Below are 22,731 nucleotides of genomic sequence, written 5' to 3'. Positions count from 1 at the left end.
ATGTAATGGGTCACTTTTGTCAGCAAGAACATGTCTAGCTGGTGGTACTTGCTGATCTTCTTTGACAAACAACATTAATCTGAAGTTAAACCTGCCTCCTGTGAGGTTTAAATTAAGCCTCAATTTAGTCCTGCAATAGCTCTAATCTTCCTTCAAGAAATCAAATTAGATAATTCAGAATTAGGCTTAATCTAGGCCTATTTTAAGCCATGACTGAGAAAGCAGATTTCTTTTAATCTATCCACAAAGTTGAATCAGTTCATCTGGACACAAGTTTGTTGTAGAGATACGTTTCGTCACTCAATCCGAATGACTTCTTCAGTCTGAAGAAGTCATTCGGATTGAGTGATGAAACGTATCTCTACAACAAACTTGTGTCCAGATGAACTGATTCAACTTTGTGGATTTGTGTACCTGGATTATTGAGCATGCAGCAACAGATTCTTTTAATCTAGTTTAAAAGGCCGTTTTAGTCTAGGACTAGGCTTAATCTTCGTCCGGGAAACCACCCCAATATGTTCACTTGCTGCCTAATATATCCCACCCACTAACAGGTGGCATCATGAAGAGATAATCAGTGTTATTCACTTCACCAGTGTTATTCAGTGGTCATAATGTTATGCCTCTTTGGTGTACCTTTATTAAGTGTTTTAATATAAACAAGGTAGGATAAATCTAAGGCTTTACAAAGGATTAGCGGCAGTGCAGGACAAGATATGCCAAGTCAAGACACAGTGGCGTAATTAGTAACTCATAGGCCCCAGTGCAAAAAAAATTTGGGCCCCCCTTAACAAATTTCATATAAATAAAAGCAATGTGCAGCAGAGGGGGGGCAGAGCAGTGGGGGGTTGAGTTCATGTCGTGGAGGGCCCCCCCCCTCACCATGGGCCCCAGTGCACCCGTCCCCTGGTAGTTACATACAATCCATGCACAGAAACACAAAAATGACAACATAAAGATTTAACCACCTAACAAATATACAAAGGACTATGCCTACCCCAAGAAATTATAATGTATGTGCCGTTCAGGTGGCGCAGCAGTAAAGACACACGCTGGAACCAGAGCTGGATCTCGAATACATCGTATCGAATCTCAGCTCTGCCTTGCCGGCTGAGGCTGAGTGGCTACATGAACAACGATTGGCCTGTTGTTCAGATGGGCGGGACTAAGCCGGAAATGGGTCTGTCTCTGTCAGACTGGTGCAATTACAACCTCTGCTGGCTGATTAGAGGCTCCTACACAGAGATGAGGAAAGAGTGCTCTTACGGTGTGTCTCTCCGTACACAACGCTAGGTGGCACAACACTTGTTGTCAATGTGTGGGTGATAAGATGCATATGGCTTGCTGCCCATGTCTGAGGGGACGTGGGTTAGCTTTGATTTCCTCGGTCAGAGCAGGGATCGGCATAGGCAGAGAGGAAGCGTGATGCAGTTGAGGGGAGAAAATTAATTAAAACAATTTATTTGAATAATTATTAGAGATATAATATTAGACTACCAGACCTAACTATTTAAAGCTACTTGCATCACCCAAACTACAAAAGAAAACGGGTGTGAAATCCCATTTTACTGTCATTTGTAATGCAATTAAAACCTACATGCAATACATAGAAGGAATATTGTGGTTATACTCAAAATTATTTAAACTACATCATGCAAATGTGACCTCAAATCAAATGTGTGCACCATAAAAACATATGTGCAAAATAAAAGAAACTGTCAGGATTGTACTATATGGAGAGAAGAATCTGCCCAAGGTCAACTGCATGCTCAGAACGGAGTGGTTCACCTGCTGCTCTGCTGCTGTGCAACTGACCTATATATAACCTCTATTATTGATCCATCTTAATGAACACTGAAAGGCTGTTGCTGTTCCTACCGACGACAGTGTTGCTCCAACCGTTTTAGCTACGATTTATAATCGATCAATAGCGAGCTGTTTGTTTGGGTTGGCATGTCTTAATATAGCACGCCACATGAAACCACTCCAACCTTGCTGCTGCCGCCTTCACTAAATATGAAATATACCTGGGAGATATCCGGGAAGGGCATTCTGTGCAGCGGTTTTGGTTTTCTTGTTATCGTTTGCTCCCTTTTTCCTCATTTCTGATCAGCCATAACATTAAAACCACCGCCTTGTTTCTACACTCACTGTCCATTTTATCAGCTCCACTTACCATATAAAAGCACTTTGTAGTTCTACAATTACTGACTGTAGTCCATCTATTTCTCTACATACTTTTTTAGCCTGTTTTTACCCTGTTATTTAATGGTCAGGACCCCCACAGGTGCAGTTACAATGACACGGTGGTGGTGTGTTAGTGTGTGTTGTGCTGATATGAGTGGATCAGACACAGCAGCGCTGCTGGAGTTTTTAAATACCGTGTCCACTCACTGTCCACTCTATTAGACACTCCTACCTAGTTGGTCCACCTTGTAGATGTAAAGTCAGGGACGATCGCTCATCTATTGCTGTTGATCATCTTCTAGACCTTCATCAGTGGTCACAGGATGCTGCCCACGGGGCGCTGTTGGCTGGATGTTTAGGTTGGTGGACTATTCTCAGTCCAGCAGTGACAGTGAGGTGTTTAAAAACTCCAGCAGCGTTGCTGTGTCTGATCCACTCATACCAGCACAACACACACTAACACACCACCACCATGTCAGCGTCACTGCAGTGCTGAGAATGATCCACCACCTAAATAATACCTGCTCTGTGGTGGTCCTGGGAGAGTCCTGACCATTGAAGAACAGCATGAAAGGGGGCTAACAAGCATGCAGAAAAACAGATGGACTACAGTCATTAATTGTAGAACTACAAAGTGCTTCTATATGGTAAGGGGAGCTGATAACATGGACAGTGAGTGTAGAAACAAGGAGGTGGTTTTAATGTTATGGCTGATATTGCTTTTAAAACCATTACTGCCCCTTGACTTTGTGTCCTATTTACCGTCTTGTTGCCTGCTTTCCCTCAGCCTGGACGCACTGAGTTTTCTTGGGAAGGAATCAATGTAAGTTGTTCATTTGCCTCTCTTTTCTCATTTTATTTCCATAATGATGCTTGTAAATGAATACGAAAATGAAATGATTCTGAGTAGCAGAGCGTTCTCAATGGTTTAGCTAAAATAGAAGTTAATAAAGGGGATTTAAGTTATTCCAGTGTGTTCTAATGTTTTGCTAGTTTGTAAAGACTATCTTAATCAAATTAAGACAAAAATGAGCATTACCATATGCATTACATTATATAAATACCTAAAATGTGGTTTTACCACAGTAAAATTCTACACTACAACCCAGAGTCACATTTCCAGTGCCCCTATTTTTGCATACATCGATCAGCCCTAACATTAATACCACCTTGTTTCTACACACATTGTCCATTTTATTGCCTTCACTTACCATGTAGGAGCACTTTGTAATTCTACAGTTACTGACTGTAGTCCACTGTTTCTCTGCATGCTTTGTTAGCCCCCTTTCATGCTGTTCATCAATGGTCAGGACTCTCCCAGGACCACTACAGAGCAGGTATTATCTGGGTGGTGGATCATTCTCAGCACTGCAGTGACACTGACAACAGTGGTGGTGTGTTAGTGTGTGTTGTGCTGGTATAAGTGGATAAGACACAGCAATTCTGATGGAGTTTTTAAACACCTCGCTGTCACTGCTGGACTGAGAATAGTCCACCAATCAAAAATATCCAGCCAACAGCTGACCGTAGGTAGGAGTGTCTGATATAGTGGACAGTGAGTGGACACGGTATTTAAAAACTCCAGCAGCGCTGCTGTGTCTGATCCACTCATACCAGCACCACCTAACACACACTAACACACCACCACCATGTCATTGTCACTGCAGTGCTGAGAATGATCCAACACCTAAATAATATCTGCTCTGTGGTGGTCCTGACCATTGAAGAACAGGGTGCAAGCAGGCTAAAAAGGTTTGTAGAGAAACAGTTGGACTACAGTCAGTAATTGTAGAACTACACAGTGAGCGTGAAAACAAGGAGGTGGTTTTAATGTTATGGCTGATCAGTGTATTTGTTACATTAAATATTTGCCATGTTGAAGATTGCCTTTATTTGTGGTATATACATATACACTCGTTTGGAAGCTGGGGTCAGAGCTCAGGGTCAGCCATTGTACGGCGCCCCTGGAACAGACAGGGTTTAGAGCCTTGCTCAAGGACTCAACAGTGGCTGCATAGCAGAGGCTGGATTTTACCCACTCTACCCACTAGGCCACCACTGTCCTAAATTGTCCAGACCCAAAGCAGCAAATCCCACACTATAAGACCACCATATCAGACTGTTAGAATTAGGTTCATACATCATCTCAAATGGTTTGGGAGCCATTTAGGTGCTTGTTAGGAAATATAAACCAGTAATTTTTGCCTTATAAGTAAGGGAAATTCTGAATACTGACCTTCTAAGGTGAGTGAGGCCTAAAAATTCATCACTGTTCCAAGTTTTGTGTTAAAATATTAAAATACTATCATATTAAAATGGCATAATAACCTTTTTCAGACTAATAGATTTTAATAACATTGTTTTTTTTTTAGGAATTTATTGTTAAGACTTTTAAGTAGGGATGTAATGATACACTACCCACGATGCGATACGATTTACGATACTGGGTTTACAACACGATTTTTTCCCGATTTATTATTTTTTTTTTTAAACAAAATGAAATTGAAGACAAATGATGACAGAGTTTCCTTTTATTATTTCTCTTTAAAGAAATAAAATAAAATACTGTATTTGTGCTTATTGTTTATTTATCAAAATAATGAATGCCTTTTTATTTCTGAGGTAGGTACAAACTATGCCAAATAATGCTTATAATGCTTTAACTTAAATGGAATTTTAAAACAAATCCAACATTATATAAATAAATGAATAATACAAATAAAAAAAGTATCCTCATAAATAAATTTGGCTGGAAAATTCCAAACCTGGCAACTTTGTTAAGTGCCGTCAACCAGGCGAGGTGATTAGCGCCAGTGCCCTCTGCTGTTAAAAGTAAATATCGATTCATCTTAAATGAATAACTGATTCGAATCGTGGCACGTGTGCACCGATTTTTAACTGTCTTGTGGTGCATCGTTACATCCCTACTTTTAAGTCCCCTTTACATTGTGGAAATGTTTAAATGTATTAAGTCTGGCAGTAACAAGCCAGTATGTTTAGTTTAAATGAACTCAATTATGTTACATAATAATTAAATCATGTAATAATAATCATATAAGTAAATGGGCAAATGCATTTATTGTAACAGAGCGAGTTGGTATTGGACAACATTTTAATTCTTGTAAGATTGTTTTTGACCTGCTAGATTAAACAATTACATATAACAATTATGCAAAAATGTAAAAATCTGAAGGGGTTCAAATATTTTTAATGGCACAGTATATTTACAACATTAACAGACACTCATATCCATAGCAAAAACCTGTCATTATAAAATTAATTAATATGAATTAAAATAAATAAAACACAGTACAATTTCATTCTCCTCAAATCACATGATGAAGGTTTTTTTAAATGCAGTTTTCCCAAAAAAGTTCCTTCCAATCTGGTCATATTTACCCAATTACCCTATCAAAATTAGCTTCTGCTGCTGCATACCTCCACTCGTGTGTCTGTGGCAATCATGTGACTGTGTAGGCGCCCAGCCGGCTGATAGCAGAGCCAAGATTTAAATGGAAGAGCTCACAAGAACTGGTGGGCTAGAATATTTTACAAGCTATTAGTTATTTTTAGCCATACTCTCTGACCTGTGACTCTTTTTATGAAGATATTATAATGCACTGGAACTAAATAAGAAAAACACAGAGTTTCTTACATTTACTTTAACTTTATTTGATTGCAGACAAGATGAACCTGAGATATTTCATTGTTTGTCTGCTCAACTTAATTTCATTTATTAATAAACATCCATTCCTGCATTTCAGGCCTGCAACACATTCCAAAAAAAGTTGGGACAGTAAAGCATTTACCACTTTGTAATGTTGCTATTCGTTTTCACCACACTTAAAAGACGTTTTGGCACCGAGGAGACCTTTTTGTCTCATTCTTCCTGCAAACACGTCTTAAGATGTGCAACAGTACGGGGTCGTTGTCGCATTTTTCCTTTTAAAATTCTCCACACATTCTCTATTGGGGACAGGTCAGGACTGCAGGCAGGCCAGTGCAGTACCTGTACCCTCTTCTTCCACAGCCATGTCTTTGTAATGTGTGCAGCAGGTGGTTTTGCATTGTCTTGTTGAAAAATGCATGGACGTCCCTGGAAAAGATGACGTCTTGAAAGGCAGCACATGTTGCTCTAAGATCTCAATGTACTTTTTTGCATTAATGCTGCCATCACAGAAGTGTTAATGACTTTTACTGACACAGCCCCATACCATGACAGACCCTGGCTTTTGGACTTGTTGCTGATAACAGTCTGGATGGTCCTTTTCGTCTATTATTTCCAAAAAAGACCTGGAATGCTGATTCATCTGACCACAATACACGTTTCCACTGTGATGGTCCATCCTAGATGCCTCCGAGCCCAGAGAAGTCGACGCCGCTTCTGGACATGGTTAACATAAGGCTTCTTTTTTGCACAGTAAAATTTGCAGTGGCATTTGTGCATGTAACTCTGTATTGTAGTGCTTGATAAAGGTTTGCCAAAGTAATCCCTCACCCATGTGGTTATATCAGCTATTGTTGAGTGGCGGTTCTTGATGCAGTACCGTCTGAGGGATCGAAGATCACGGGCGTTCAGCTTAAGCTTGCGCCTTTGGCTTTTACACACTGAAATTCCTCCCGATTCCTTGAATTGTTTAATGATATTATGCACTGTAGATGGAGAAATATGCAAATCCCTTCCAATCTTTCTTTGAGCTACATTGTTTTTAAACATTTCAATCAGTTTCTCACACATTTGTTGATAAACTGGAGATCCTCTGATCATCTTTGCTCATCAAAGACTCAGTCTTTCCTGGATGCTGCTTTTGTACCAAACCATGATTACAATCATCTGTTGACATCACCTGTTTGGATTCACATCATTATTTAGTTTTTTCACCTCATTACTAGCCCTAAATTGTCCCCATCCCAACTTCTTTTGGAATGTGTTGCAGGCCTGAAATGCAGGAATGGATGTTTATTAATAAATGAAATGAAGTTGAGCAGATAAAACATGAAATATCTCAGGTTCATCCTGTCTGCAATCAAATAAAAGTCAAAGTAAATGTAAGAAACTCATTATTTTTATTTTATTTGCATTTTCCATACTGTCCCAACTTTTTCTGATTTGGGGTTGTAGTAACAGGTCATACCTGTTTCTTATTCCAATCGTTTATAATAGAATCTAATTTTGAAAGGATCCATTAGGGTAACAGTAAGGTCACAATCTATGCGTTTGTAAAACATGATGTTAAAATCCTAATAAATAATAAATACTTGGAGGAAAAAGTATCTTTAAAGTCATAGCATTAGATAACAGTCAGTAATTTTATTGAATGAATTTAGTAAATACGCTCTAAATATATTATTTTTTCAATTTTCTGTCCTCTTTCTCCTCTTCATACACTCTCCCTGTAACATTTCTATTCTACAGCTGTCTATGGAGGACACCACCTCCATCCTGCCTCGTCTCAAGCGGAACTCCAACGCCTATGGAATTGGAGCTCTGGCTAAGTCCTCTCTGTCAGGTGTGTCAGGTGTGTGTCTGTCCCGGTAGCTGGTAACTGACCCCATGTTGGCTCCAGCGGAGGAGATGGCGTAACGGAGCCAACATGGCTGCCCCCCTCTCCCATTTCAGTTTCACTTTCTACCTCCATTTATCAGTGCCTGTCAATGGCCACGGTTGCCATTGACGAACGCTCAATCAGATCCAACAAGAATGAAAACGACGGCTCCCGCAATTGCACAACCCATTACCACAGGCTTGCTGCTGGGAATTGAAGTCTTTGGGTGGTCAGTGGTGAATAGAGTTTGTTTTGTGGTGCCCTTGTGGTTTGTGTGAGTTCGGCGGTTTTGTGCTCAGTGAATTGTTAGTGAAGTGTGTTGTTTATGTGTATACATGTGCTGTGTATTGATACGTTGAACTGTGCAAAGGTTTAGCCCACACTGTTAGCCCGGACTTTATATTTAATCAAACATTTTTAGTACAACATACATAAATTATTTAAGTTTTTTTGCTCTACTATAAAATGCGGAGTACATTGTACTAATTTGAGTACACATTTAAATGTGCTAAAAGATTTAAGTTTACTAAACAAAAAAAATTACTTTTCTATCAGATTAACTTAAAAAAGTTAAGTTAAGATAATAAAACAGAAAAACGCCACCATTTACATGTAAGTCCGCCTTTTCTCAGCTTGCTGTTGGTGAATCAGGCAGCCATTTGTTTTAACTTTTGAAACCTGTTGTTGCAAATTACTTTTTACTTTTCATATAAGGCTTTTTGCACAAGTAAACTTGTCTTCCTGAAATGTCTTTTGTGAAGTGGAACCTTTGTTAAACTAAGTGGACAAACATTTTCTTCCTCATTATGCTATTTTTGAGTAGCATATACACCAGTCTGATGGGGCTTTTTCATCTTCCGTCTAATTTTGGTAAGTGTTGTACTTTACTTAACAATTTTGTTTAAAATAAATGAGCTTAATGTTGACACTAAATAAATAATCAAACAGCACTGCTTTATTTGCCGTATTTAGGCTACATGCTAGCATGTTAGCATGCTAGCCTTCATACGAAGCAAATCGTGTGCTGGCTTGGTTTATTTTAATCCTTAAATTAATGCTGTTAATGTTGTTTTTGTTGTTTTACAGGTTCATGGTTACTGTGAGGAGCTGTTTGTGTTTCATCAGAACTTTATATACAGTTTGTACAGTTTTAAAGATGTTTTCTTGACATGTTGTATTTTAAGTAAATACTTCTGAAGTGAAATAAAGAAAAATAATTGTATAATTGTGTCTGTTTCTCTATAAACATTTGTAATTCATATTTAAAATGTAATTAACATGAAAACTAAGAAGAAATCAATAGTTTTTTCCATTGAGCTCAAGATATTAAGTAGAATTATTGGGAAAAGCAGTTGGTATAACAAAAAAAAGAAAGTTTAATCAACTTGCCTTTTAGGTGTAATAACTTAATGTTTTAAGTTATGCTAACTCAAGTTTTCATTATACATTACTTCACTTTTTTAAGGCAACCGGTTTCCTCAAATTTTTTAAGTAGATTGAACTTATCCGGGCTTACACTGCATCTAAGAAAATTATGTTTTATGATCAATTCCACAATTACATCTAATCTAGACTTATTTTTTTGCTGCAGATTAAGGTACAGGACTAGTAATCTGAAGATTGCTGGTTCAAGCCCCATATCTGCCAGGTTACCACTATTGAAACCTTAAGCAAGACCCTTAATACTCAATTGCTTGGATTGTATACAGTCACAATTGTAAGGTTCTTTGGATAGTTTTAGACCAGTGGTATCTCTTGGCAGTGGTAGTTAAGATACTGGTTCAAGTTGCTGGTTCAAGCCCTCTACTACCAGGTTGCCACTGTTGGTCCCCTGAGCAAGGCCCTTAATCCTCAATTACTTGTAAGTCGCCCCATAACATTAAAACCACCTCCTTGTTTCTACACTCACTGTTCATTTCATCAGCTCCACTTACCATATAGAAGCATTTTGTAGTTCTACAATTACTGACTGTAGTCCATCTGTTTTTCTGCATGCTTTGTTAGCCCCCTTTCACTCTGTTCTTCAATGGTCAGGACCCCCACAGGACCTCCACAGAGCAGATATTATTTAGGTGGTGGATCATTCTTAGCACTGCAGTGACACTGACATGGTGGTGGTGAGAATAGTCCACCAACCAAAAATATCCAGTCAACAGCGCCCTGTGGGTAGCATCCTGTGACCGCTGATGAAGGTCTAGAAGATGACCAACTCAAACAGCAGCATCAGATGAGTGATCGTCTCTGACTTTACATCTACAAGGTGGACCAACTAGGTAGGATTGTGTAATAGAGTGGACAGTGAGTGGACACAGTATTTAAAAACTCCAGCAGCACTGCTGTGTCTGATCCACTCATACCAGCACAACACACACTAACACACCACCACCATGTCAGTGTCACTGCAGTGCTGAGAATGATCAACCACCTAAATAATACCTGCTCTGTGGTGGTCCTGGGAGAGTTTTGACCATTGAAGAACAGGGTGAAAGCAGGTTAAAAAGGTATGTAGTGAAACAGATGGACTACAGTCAGTAATTGTAGAACTACAAGGTGCTTCTATATGGTAAGTGTAAGACAGTGAAAGGACAGTGAGTGTAGAAACAAGGAGGTGGTTTTAATGTTATGGCTGATCAGTGTAATTTTATTCATTCTATCTATCTTGTTGTTAATTAACTTCTGTGTAAGAAATTATTGAAATAGTTGTTTGATTGATTATTAATGTTCATGGATCAACTGTTAACAAGGATAAGATTAAGTCAAACTTTTAAGCTGATGTCCAAGAAGCTCATAACCAGGCATCCACATACTTTCGGCCATGTGGTGTATGCAGCTCAATAAATTGCTTTTAATTATTATTAGGTATTTCTTAAGTAAGATAAGTTGCTTTAAACATAATTTTCTTACATTGTGAAAAACTTCAGCACAGTCTTTTATATGTGTCAATATTTTGTGTGACCACCATTATTATCCAGCACTGCCTTAACCCTCCTGGGCATGGAATTCACCAGAGCTGCACAGGTTGCTACTGGAATCCTCTTCCACTCCTCCATGATGACATCACGGAGCTGGTGGATGTTAGACACCTTGAACTCCTCCACCTTCCACTTGAGGATGCGCCACAGGTGCTCAATTGGGTTTAGTCCATCACCTTTACCTTCAGCTTCCTCAGCAAGGCAGTTGTCATCTTGGAGGTTGTGTTTGGGGTCGTTATCCTGTTGGAAAACTGCCATGAGGCCCAGTTTTCGAAGGGAGGGGATCATGCTCTGTTTCAGAATGTCACAGTACATGTTGGAATTCATGTTTCCCTCAATGAACTGCAGCTCCCCAGTGCCAGCAACACTCATGCAGCCCAAGACCATGATGCTACCACCACCATGCTTGACTGTAGGCAAGATACAGTTGTCTTGGTACTTCTCACCAGGGCGCCGCCACACATGCTGGACACCATCTGAGCCAAACAAGTTTATCTTGGTCTCGTCAGACCACAGGGCATTCCAGTAATCCATGTTCTTGGACTGCTTGTCTTCAGCAAACTGTTTGCGGGCTTTCTTGTGCGTCAGCTTCCTTCTGGGATGACGACCATGCAGACCGAGTTGATGCAGTGTGCGGCGTATGGTCTGAGCACTGACAGGCTGACCTCCCACGTCTTCAACCTCTGCAGCAATGCTGGCAGCACTCGTGTCTATTTTTTAAATCCAACCTCTGGATATGACGCCGAACACGTTGACTCAACTTCTTTGGTCGACCCTGGCGAAGCCTGTTCCGAGTGGAACCTGTCCTGGAAAACCGCTGTATGACCTTGGCCACCATGCTGTAGCTCAGTTTCAGGGTGTTAGCAAACTTCTTATAGCCCAGGCCATCTTTGTGGAGAGCAACAATTCTATTTCTCACATCCTCAGAGAGTTCTTTGCCATGAGGTGCCATGTTGAATATCCAGTGGCCAGTATGAGAGAATTGTACCCAAAACACCAAATTTAACAGCCCTGCTCCCCATTTACACCTGGGACCTTGACACATGACACCAGGGAGGGACAACGACACATTTGGGCACAATTTGGACATGTTCACTGTGGGGTGTACTCACTTATGTTGCCAGCTATTTAGACATTAATGGCTGTGTGTTGAGTTATTTTCAGAAGACAGTAAATCTACACTGCTATACAAGCTGTACACTGACTACTCTAAGTTATATCCAAGTTTCATGTCTATAGTGTTGTCCCATGAAAAGATATAATGAAATATTTCAGAAATGTGAGGGGTGTACTCACTTTTGTGATACACTGTATATAGATAGATACACGTAAATAGATAGATGAACAGAGAGAGACAGACAGACAGACAGACAGACAGACAGACAGACAGACAGACAGACAGATAGATAGATAGATAGATAGATAAATAAACAGATATATAGACTCAGACAGACAGATAGACACAGACAGACAGACATAAATAGATAGGTAGATAGATAGACACATAGAAAGACAGACAGACAGATAGATAGATATATAGAGAGATAAACAGATATATAGACACAGACAGACAGACAGACAGACAGACAGACAGACAGACAGATAGATAGATTTTGGTTTATGCATGTCTTATTTGCCACAAATATTTGCATTATAATGGGTCATTTTCATATAATTAATCATATTTCTTCAAGCATTCATTATTGCATTGTAATAAATAATGCTTAATGAGTTAATCTGTAAATAGATTCAAATTTTTTGGCATAATTTGTCTGAATTAAATGAACTAAATTGATCGTCAATCAAAAACGTCAACAAGCTGTTTTAATGTAATTCTATCAAATTCACTCATATTGTTACTAGCACCTTTGCTACATTGGGTTTTACATCCTTATACATAGAAAAGGTTACTGATTCAGTTTGGAAGGTGGCCATAATGTTATGCCTCATCGGTGTATATGAAACATTGTCCCACAATTACTGTGGCCATTCTTTCATTTTTTTACAACAAAGGTGGCCTATTATTGGGACCATTTTCCTTCTAATGTATTTGTTGCCAATTTCCCTGTCCCAGTTCTCCTGCCACTTGCGATGGTGGGAAGGAGTCTCTTGAACTCCATCAATACCCCACTTATGATGAAGTCTTCTTGACCAGACAGAGGTCAAAATTGTACAGCAATACAGCAGTAATAAAACACGGTCAACCTCCTTCCCTCGGGAACAGCCATTTGCGACTGTTTGGATACCTGGCCAAGTGGAAAAAACACCACCTGTGATTCAAACTCTAGAGCTTGAGAGCTCAGCATTGGTGGGCTAACACAGTAGATCGCTATACCATCCGTTTTTCATAGTGGATTTATGAATAGAGACTTTAGCAAGTTTAAGGTACACTATATTGCCAAAAGTATTCGCTCGTCTGCCTTCACATTCTTAATCCATAGGGTTTAATTTAATGTCGGCCCACCCTTTACAGCTATAACAGCTTCAACTCTTCTGGGAAGGCTTTCCACAAGGTTTAGGAGTGTGTTTATGGGAATTTTTGACCATTCTTCCAGAAGCACATTTGTGAGGTCAGACACTGATGTTGGACGAGAACGGTACTTGTCTGGATGCAGTCAGACAAGTACCGTTCTCCTGGCAACCGCCAAACCCAGACTCGTCCACCGGATTGCCAGACGGAGAAGCGTGATTCATCACTCCAGTGAACACGTCTCCACTGCTCTGGAGTCCAGTGGTGGTGTGTTTTACACCACTGCATCCGACGCTTTGCATTGCGCTTGGTGATGTAAGGCTTGGATGCAGCTGCTCGGCCATGGAAACCCATTCCATGAAGCTCTCTACACACTGTTCTTGAGCTAATCTGAAGGCCACATGAAGTTTGGAGGTCTGTAGTGATTGACTCTGCAGAAAGTTGGCGACCTCTGCGCACTATGCACCTCAGCATCCACTGAACCCGCTCTGTCATGAGTTGCTGTCGTTCCCAATCGCTCCCACTTTGTTATAATACCACTGACAGTTGACTGGAATATTTAGTAGCGAGGAAATTTCACGACTGGACTTGTTGCACAGGTGGCGTCCTATCACGGTACCACGCTGGAATTCACTGAGCTCTTGAGAGTGACCCATTCTTTCACAAATGTTTGTAGAAGCAGTCTGCATGCCTAGGTGCTTGGTTTTATACACCTGTGGCCATGGAAGTGATTGGAACACCTGAATTCAATGATTTGGATGGGTGAGTGAAAACTTTTGGCAATATAGTGTATTATAGCGAGAGTGCATTTCCTTTGTAAGTAAGTACTTTTCCCTAAAGCTGTTTAATAGAGACCCATGCATTTCTAGCTATTTTTTATGGCTTAGATAAAAACCGGGTCACATTATATGAGGTTTTATAAACAAGCAGAACTTAAAATATCTTCTTTGTGAAGATAAAATACATTGCTTATAATGCATTGCCTTGCTTCCGTCATTACCCCCTTCACTAAAGCTGCACATTCACCAGCTGTGTCCGAATTTTCTTCACTTCAATTCACTCTAGTTGTAAGATTTCTCTCCAGATTGGATTATGTACCATCAAACCATAATGAAAGTTACTAAAGTTCAAGTATCTTCTTCTATAGGTGTGACCCGATCTATGAAGGACAAGGTAACCAAACCCACAGCCATGGCTCAAGGCCGTGTAGCACATATGATCGAGTGGCAAAGTTGGGGAAAACCATCTGCTGGGCCAAACGGAGGAGCAAGACTTACCAACTTGCATCGTGAAAGAGAAAGGAGACTGGAGAACGATGCCTACAGTGATCTAAGCGATGGAGAAAAAGAAGCACGAATGACTGCAGGTATTTTTCAGGCCATGAAAGGTTTTGTGGAGTAAAAAAAACGTTGTTACAGAAGGCAGAAAATCAGCAGCAGTGGTAAATCAGTTGTAACGCTTTATGGGCTATGACAGACAAGAGGGTGCGGACACACACTCAGAGATGTATTAACTGAAGTTTATTAATAACATGACACAACAAGGTTACACAAGACAAACACACAACCTATGCTAAATGCTAACTACAAACGAACAAAGCTGCACATGAACTGGACAAGAGACAAACCTGACAAACAGGGCAAACAGGAATAATCAAACAGAGTCGGTCGAAGAGCGCTTTCTGAACCAATCAGACCTTCTGATTTTAATTTTTAGTTATTTGCATGTATTCAGTTTGCAGTGTCACACAGATGATTGTCAATGAAACGCTTGTTTGGCTTTCTAACGAGTTAGTGTTTTACTTCACAACCAGTAAAAGCTTGGAGGTTTTTAATTATACGCACATTTACAAAATAACGGATTCTATTCCTAATGGGACAACACACGGTTATAAATTTAATAGCATCTGGAAGAACATAAGTTAAGGTAAGCAGTATTATGGATTTTTTTTGCTGTGTTTTTTGGCTGCTGTGCCGTAATTTGCAATGAAAACAAAACGTCAGTTTAAGCTTTTAACAGGTACCTAGGAAAGTAAAACAGCAAAATACAGTCACTAATCTGTTGTTGTTTTTTATCTGAACTTACATATTGTTTATTTCTACACTACATTTTCAAAATATGTTTTGTGTATATTATATTGACTCGTGACTTGACTCGGACTCTAGCCTAAAGACTTGTGACTCGACTCGAACTCGTATTTTGTGACTTGTGAACATCTCTGATTAAATGTCATTGGATGTACTTCTACCTAACAGAGTTCTGGTGGGATAGTGTCTAATTAGGTAACCTTTTAAAAATCACCACAAAAAATGCTAATGTTACTTGTCATTACATATGTTTCTAATTTAAACCTGGACATGCTGCAGGTAGACCACCACAGAGCAGGTATTATTTAGGCAGTGGATGATTCTCAGCACTGCAGTGACACTGACATGGTGGTGGTGTGTTAGTATGTGTTGTGCTGGTATGAGTGGATCAGACACAGCAGCACTGCTGGAGTTTTTAAATACCGTGTCCACTCCCACTCACTGTCCACTCTATTAGACACTCCTACCTAGTTGGTCCACCTTGTAGATGTAAAGTCAGAGATGATCACTCATCTTTTGCTGCTGTTTGAGTTGGTCGTCTTCTAGACCTTCATCAGAGGTCACAGGACGCTGACTACGGGGCGCTGTTGGCTGGATATTTTTGTTTGGTGGACTATTCTCAGTCCAGCAGTGACAGTGAGGTGTTTAAAAACTCCAGCAGCGCTGCTGTGTTTGATCCACTCATACCAGCACAACACACACTAACACACCACCACCATGTCAGTGTCACTGCAGTGCTGAGAATCATCCACCAACCAAATAATACCTGCTCTGTGGTGGTCCTGGGAGAGTCCTGACCATTGAAGAACAGCATGAAAGGGGGCTAACAAAGTATGCAGAGAAACAGATGGACTACAGTCAGTAATTGTAGAACTACAAAGTGCTTCTATATGGTAAGTGGAGCTGATAAAATGGACAGTGAGGTGGTTTTAATGTTATGGCTGATCAGTGTACATATTAATGCATTTCCTGCTGTCACTGGCAGGTAAATGATTATAGAGGATGTGTTCATATTCTCATCATGATCTTTAATTCTATTGAGCACCAGGAAGACAATTTGGACCTCAGAATTATATCAAGCTGTATTAAAAGGACAAATTTCCACAACTGTTCATTCATAAGCACATTGACTAACTCAGCCAAATGTTTCAAGCAGTGAAGGTGTTCCCACTTTGTTAAGTATTTGAGTATATTGTTGATTTTTTTCATTAATATAATTTCCATTGCCCATGCTTACTAATTCAGTGATAACTTTCCTTTTACAGGAATAATGCAGCAATTTGCAATCTCTGAGGCGACACTGCAGGGGTGGAATTCCATGGATGGAGACAGCTTCTGTGCCGACTCCAACCACGGCAGTGTGGCCCACCTCAGCGAAATTAACCAAGAGAGCATCACCAGCAGAGGTAAGGATGGCAAGTACACTATATTGCCAAAGGTGTTCACTCACCCATCCAAATAATTGAGCAGGGTCAGTGGATGCTGAGGCGCATAGTGCACAGAGGTCGCCAACTTTCTGCAGAGTCAATCGCTACAGACCTCCAAACTTCATGTGGCCTTCAGATTAGCTCAAGGACAGTGTGTAGAGAGCTTCATGGAATGGGTTTCCATGGCCAAGCAGCTGCATCCAAGTCTTACATCACCAAGCGCAATGCAAAGAGTCAGATGCAGTGGTGTAAGCACGCCGCCACTGGACTCTAGAGCAGTGGAGACGTGTTCTCTGGAGTGACGAATCACGCTTCTCTGTCTGGCAGTCCGATGGACGAGTCTGGGTTTGGCGTTTGCCAGGAGAACGATACTTGTCTGACTGCATTGTGCCAAGTGTAAAGTTTGGTGGAGGGGGGATTATGGTGTGGGGTTGTTTTTCAGGAGTTGGGCTCGACCCCTTAGTTCCAGTGAAAGGAACTCTTAATGCTTCAGCATACCAAGAGATTTTGGACAATTTCATGCTCCCAACTTTGTGAGAACAGTTTGGGGATGGCCCCTTCTTGTTCCAACGTGACTGCGCACCAGTGCACAAGGCAAGGTCCATAAAGACATGGATGAGCGGGTTTGGCGTGGAAGAACTTCACTGGCCTGCACAGAGTCCTGACCTCATTCTGATAGAACACCTTTGGGATGAATTAGAGTGGGGACTGTGAGCCAAGCCTTCTCGTCCAACATCAGTGTCTGACCTCACAAATGCGCTTCTGGAAGAATGGTCAAAAATTCCCATAAACACACTCCTAAACCTTGTGGAAAGCCTTCCCAGAAGAGTTGAAGCTGTTATAGCTGCACAGGGTGGGCCGACATCATATTTAACCCTATGGATTAAGAATGGGATGTCACTCAAGTTTATATTCGTGTGAAGGCAGACGAGTGAATACTTTTGGCAATATAGTGTATATCTGTCATTTTATGTGGCCCGCGAGAGTTTTAAACAGCCCTTTGAGGGCAACCAACTCTTGGGCTGTTGATGACACTTCCTATCTGAGTTAATGGGGTGATTTAGTAACCCCTAATAAAACAAATGGCAAAAAGCATCAGAAAATTGACTTGTGCTGGTCAGGATCCAGTGAAGAGATAAGGCTAAGTCAAGTCAGGCTATTGGAACTGTAGTTTTTATGTGTTGGTACCAGTCATACTGGTGCTTTACATACTTTTTTCCTGTACTCTAGATCAGCCGTTGCACCACTTATCTGCAGACGTGTGGCCTCACACCTACGTCTCCCAGGGTCTCTACTGCCTTTCCTCCTCTGACGGCTGGGAGCCGATCAACAACGAGCTGTCGGGAATGGCTTCTCCTGCTGGCTCCTACGTGGCAGGTGGAGCTTCTGGAGAAGGTTACGATGCCTCTGGCCACTATCTGTCCCAGCAGCAGCTGGAATTTCAACAGCAAAGCCACTTACAACAACTTCAGCAGATTCAACAGTACCAGCAGCAGCAACTTCTACAGTACCAGCAACAGGTTTGAATGGTTTAAGTATTTCTTGCAGAACCAGGAGGTACAGGTTGGTACAGGTCAAGACAAATGTAGCCTAGCGGTTAAGGTACTGAACTAGGGCAGCACTGAGGTGCTGCAGCGGTAAAACCCGCTAGTACACCAGAGCTGACATTTCGAACTCGTTGGTTCCTACATGAACAACAATTGGCTTGTTGTTCATACAGGGTGGGAGCTGGACGGGACCTCATAACTGATGCAACTATGACCTCTGCTGGCTGACTGATGGTGCCTGCAAGTGTCAAGTCGAATGATAATGCATTGATCAGGGTGTGGCTCTCCATACACAAAGCTTTTTTTTCTATTTATTGATGCATTTTCTCCCAATTTAGTGTAGTCAATTTGTCTTCCGCTGCTGGGGGATCCCTGATTGCAGTCGAGGTGGGTATATTGCTGCTCACGCCTCCTCCGACCCGCGTGCAGCCCTTAGCGGAACCATTTTTCACCCATGCACTCTGCACAGGTGCCTCTCTATCTGCTAATCAGGGTTCTTACACAGCATTTGAGAACCCCACCCACATAGTCAGGTCATCCCGCCATAGCAGAAACGTGTCTGCTGCAGGCACTGCCAATTATACCCACTAGGTGGCGCCCAGCTGACCGGTGGCAAAACCGAGGAGTTCAGAATCTTGGCGCTGGTGTGCTAGTGGAATATCCCGCTGCACCACCTGGGCACCTCTCCATACACAAAGCTGAATATGAACTCGCCTCGTGCAGGTGAAAAGAGGCAGTAGGTACTGCTTACGTGTCGGAGGGGGCGTATGTCAGTCTTGTTCTCCTCAATCAGGAGTGGAGATCAGCATCAGTAGAGAGGAAGCGTAATGCAATCGGGTAATTGGATACGACTAGATTGGGAGGAAAATTGGGGAAAAAAAGGTACCGAACTAGTAATCAGAAGGTCGCTGGTTCAAGCCCCACCAATGCCAGGTTGCTGCTGTTGGGCCAATTGCTCAGACTGTATATTGTCATAGTACTGTAAGGATTATTCTCCAAATGTAAAGTAAATGCGCTAGTGTTTTAAAACCTTGGTAGATCCTTCATGAACTATGCAACATTCAGCTTTGCTTGTGTCTATATTGACAGCATTTCTGATCTATATGTTATGTTTCTTCAAGTCACTGGAACATCGGCTACACAGCACCCCTCACTCCTTGCAAGCCACGCCGAACAGCACCATTCATAGCTTGGGTCCACCCACTCACCCCAGACTGGCAGATCTGTGGGCAGCAGCACAAGTGGAGCAGCATCAGGTGGACGTGTTGGGACACATGAACGTAAACCTGGCGGAAATGGGCACGCCAGAATCATACGCCGAGGAGGTCATTACGGAAAATAAATGCATCCTTGAACAACAAGAGGAAGAGGAGGCAAAGGTGTGTTGATTGCAGTCTTATAAATGGTGTTCTGAATGAATCAATGTGGCTTGTGATTGCACTATAAATCAATACAGAGTCGATTTGTTTGCTAAGGGCTAGTTTTTCAAGCTAGTTTGTTAGCCTTATCTATGCAGAACATCCTGCCTGATTTGTGTTTTGGATTAAAATATATGCATTTTATGGCGTATTTAATTACTGCTGTCAAATATAAAAGCTTGTTCATTATAACTACCTTCATTTAGGGCAATAAGTGTGATATATGAAACCTTGGTGCAGCAGGTTGTGTGAGAGCCACACTGCTTTCCATCAATTTCCCAAGAACATGCCAGTAAAGTTTTCAAGATGCATTTTTGAACCTTATATGGGCAAAAGTATGTGGACACAATCCAAATGTTTGAGTTCAGGAGTTTCAGCTGGATCCATTGCTACTGGGGGTATTAAAGTCTTTGTTGGCCAGCAGACAAGTAACTGATACATTGAAACACTCTCTTGGGTCCAGCCAGACAGTCTTGCCAGCAGCGAAACCCAGCTTAATAATGCTAGCATGTAATCCATAACAAACCCTAACCCCTTACCCTAACCCTAACCCTAAACCCTAGCCCTATCCCTAACCCCAGACACTATATCAAAACTATGATGGGTGTTTTAGCTTATTATGCTTGGGGAATAGGACGTGGATGGTGTAGTTAATGTAAGTGTGGTGGATCCTGGGAGACAAGTCCTGAGAGTGTGTAAAATGGAAACCATGATGTAAGCCAAATTCAATTCAGTTCAATTCAGTTATAATAGTACACAGTTGTACAGTAAAATGAAATGCTGTCGAAACATAAGACACACAATATATACATACGTAAGAAAAGTACATGCAATATACACCGATCAGCCATAACATTAAAACCACCTTCTTGTTTCTACACACAGTGTCCATGTTATCAGCTCCACTTACCATATAGAAGCACTTTATAGTTCTACAATTACTGACTGTAGTCCATCTGTTTCTCTGCATGCTTTGTTAGCCCCCTTTCATGCTGTTCTTCAATGGTCAGGACTCTCCCATAGTAGGTATTATTTGGGTGGTGGACACTGGGTGGTAGACACTGACATGGTGTGTTAGTGTGTGTTGTGCTGGTATGAGTGGATCAGACACAGCAGCGCTGCTGGAGTTTTTAAACACCTCACTGTCACTGCTGGACTGAGAATAGTCCACCAACCAAAAATATCCGGCCAACAGCGCCCCGTGGGCAGCATCCTGTGACCACTGATGAAGGTCTAGAAGATGACCAACTTAAACAGCAGCAATAGATGAGCGATCGTCTCTGACTTTACATCTACAAGGTGGACCACCTAGGTAGGAGTGTCTAATAGAGTGGACAGTGAGTGGACACGGTATTTAAAAACTCCATCAGCGCTGCTGTGTTTGATCCACTCATACCAGCACAACACACACTAACACACCACCACCATGTCAGTGTCACTGCAGTGCTGAGAATGACCCACCACCCAAATAATACCTGCTCTGTAATGGTCCTGTGGGGGTCCTGACCATTGAAGAACAGGGTGAAAGCAGGTTAAAAAAAGTATGTAGAGAAACGGATGGACTACAGTCAGTAATTGTAGAACTACAAAGTGCTTCTTTACGGTAAGTGGAGCTGATAAAATGGACAGTGAGTGTAGAAACAAGGAGGTGGTTTTAATGTTATGGCTGATCGGTGTATATATATATGCTATATCAGAATGAATTAAAGGTACTCACTCACTTCTAATATTTTACTTAATGAAAATATTATAATATAATAACGACCTGGCGAGTGCAGCCAATAGGGGGGCAGTGCGGTGGGGGGTTTAGTTTATGTCGTGAAGGGCCCCCACCCGCCATGGGCCCCAGTGCACCTGCTATCCCCGGTAGTTACGCCCCTGGTCTTATACTAATATATTCTAAAACTAATATTATTTTTTTATTTTAAATTTTGATCAAGGGGGATGACATCACATTAACCCTGGAACCAGAGGCGATGTCAGTTCCGCCCAATCTGCCTCACAGAGATGGTCCAACCCCACCCGGTGCGGTAAGCCCGGCCCAGTCACTGGCAAAACCCACAGCTGAGCACATGACCTTCGAGGTGACATCCTGCATCATCCAATCCCTGGAGGAGAAAGAAGAGGAGGTGGAGGATGGGACCATTGTTGTCGTGGCAACAAATTGACATCAATAATTACGGGAGAGGTACTGAATAAGAAACATTCAAAATTGAACCATCATTACCAAAATATTCAAGTAATTCCTCTAACGTATACTCACCCCTCCTAAGGTGTATTCTTCTTTTTTTTTTTTGTCTAAAAACTTAAAGGACTCTGCCGTGAAATGCACTGACTTATAGATTAATAAATGTGATGGATGACATAGTCATAAAACACACTCCTGGATCGCAAAAGTGTACTGACCAAGGCGGCGAGAGCATTAAAGTGACCGTGCTCTTTGATGTGTTGACCGGGGGAAATAAGATAAAAGATGCAAGGCCACATGCAGAAGATAATGAAGAAATAAAGGAAAAAGTGGAATACTGACAACCTCCATAACCAAAAGAAAGTGCATGCATTATGAACATTTACATGACTGAATTATCCATATACACATAGTAATAACAGACGTTGATTTTTGTAAAAAATCATTGAAAATCAATAAAAACTTCTGTATTTGTATGTATGTATAGTATGTACGTATGTGTGAAGTTTGTATGAATGTGTGAATGCATGTATGTATATAAAGGTATATTCAAAAAACCATTATCAAATACTCGCCCTTGGCAATAATGTTGTGTGACGTGTCTTATGTATGTATTTTACCTCCAGCAGCCACACACACACACACACTCACACACACAGTATTCATTTCATGTCTGTTTTACCACCACTTTATCCTATTCAGAGTCGCGGTGGGAACAATTTACAGGGCGACAGGTAAGAAACACTCCAGACAGGTTGCCAGACACACACACACATTCACATCTAGGGCCATTTGTGTATCTTCAAGTTTTTGGACTGTAGGAGGAAACTGGAGCTCCCGGATGAAACCCACATGACAACGGGGATAACATGAAAACTCAACACAGAAA

At 41.3% G+C, this 22,731-nt stretch overlaps 1 protein-coding gene across 6 annotated transcripts in view; it reads left to right on the top strand.

The window, feature by feature from the left end:
- fam131ba (family with sequence similarity 131 member Ba) overlaps nt 1–22,378 on the top strand; it is a 57,158-nt gene extending 34,780 nt beyond the window's left edge. For 3 of the 6 annotated variants that reach the window (XM_062990063.1, XM_062990042.1, XM_062990067.1), the window contains 7 exons: nt 2,975–3,010; nt 7,604–7,706; nt 14,323–14,541; nt 16,528–16,668; nt 17,920–18,209; nt 19,358–19,615; nt 21,595–22,378. In XM_062990063.1, coding sequence (XP_062846133.1) covers nt 2,975–3,010; nt 7,604–7,706; nt 14,323–14,541; nt 16,528–16,668; nt 17,920–18,209; nt 19,358–19,615; nt 21,595–21,822 — 1,275 coding nt within the window. In that variant the 3' untranslated portion in view covers nt 21,823–22,378. The remainder of the gene's footprint in view (nt 1–2,974; nt 3,011–7,603; nt 7,707–14,322; nt 14,542–16,527; nt 16,669–17,919; nt 18,210–19,357; nt 19,616–21,594) is intronic. The other 3 variants (XM_062990048.1, XM_062990043.1, XM_062990058.1) reach the window with 3 other exon arrangements.
- The last annotated feature ends 353 nt before the right edge of the window (nt 22,379–22,731 follow it).

Source organism: Trichomycterus rosablanca, chromosome 2 (assembly GCF_030014385.1).
Source record: "Trichomycterus rosablanca isolate fTriRos1 chromosome 2, fTriRos1.hap1, whole genome shotgun sequence".
Lineage (NCBI taxonomy): Eukaryota > Metazoa > Chordata > Actinopteri > Siluriformes > Trichomycteridae > Trichomycterus > Trichomycterus rosablanca.
Note: the sequence above shows the minus strand (reverse complement) of the source record. Positions and strands in the feature narration are given on the sequence as shown.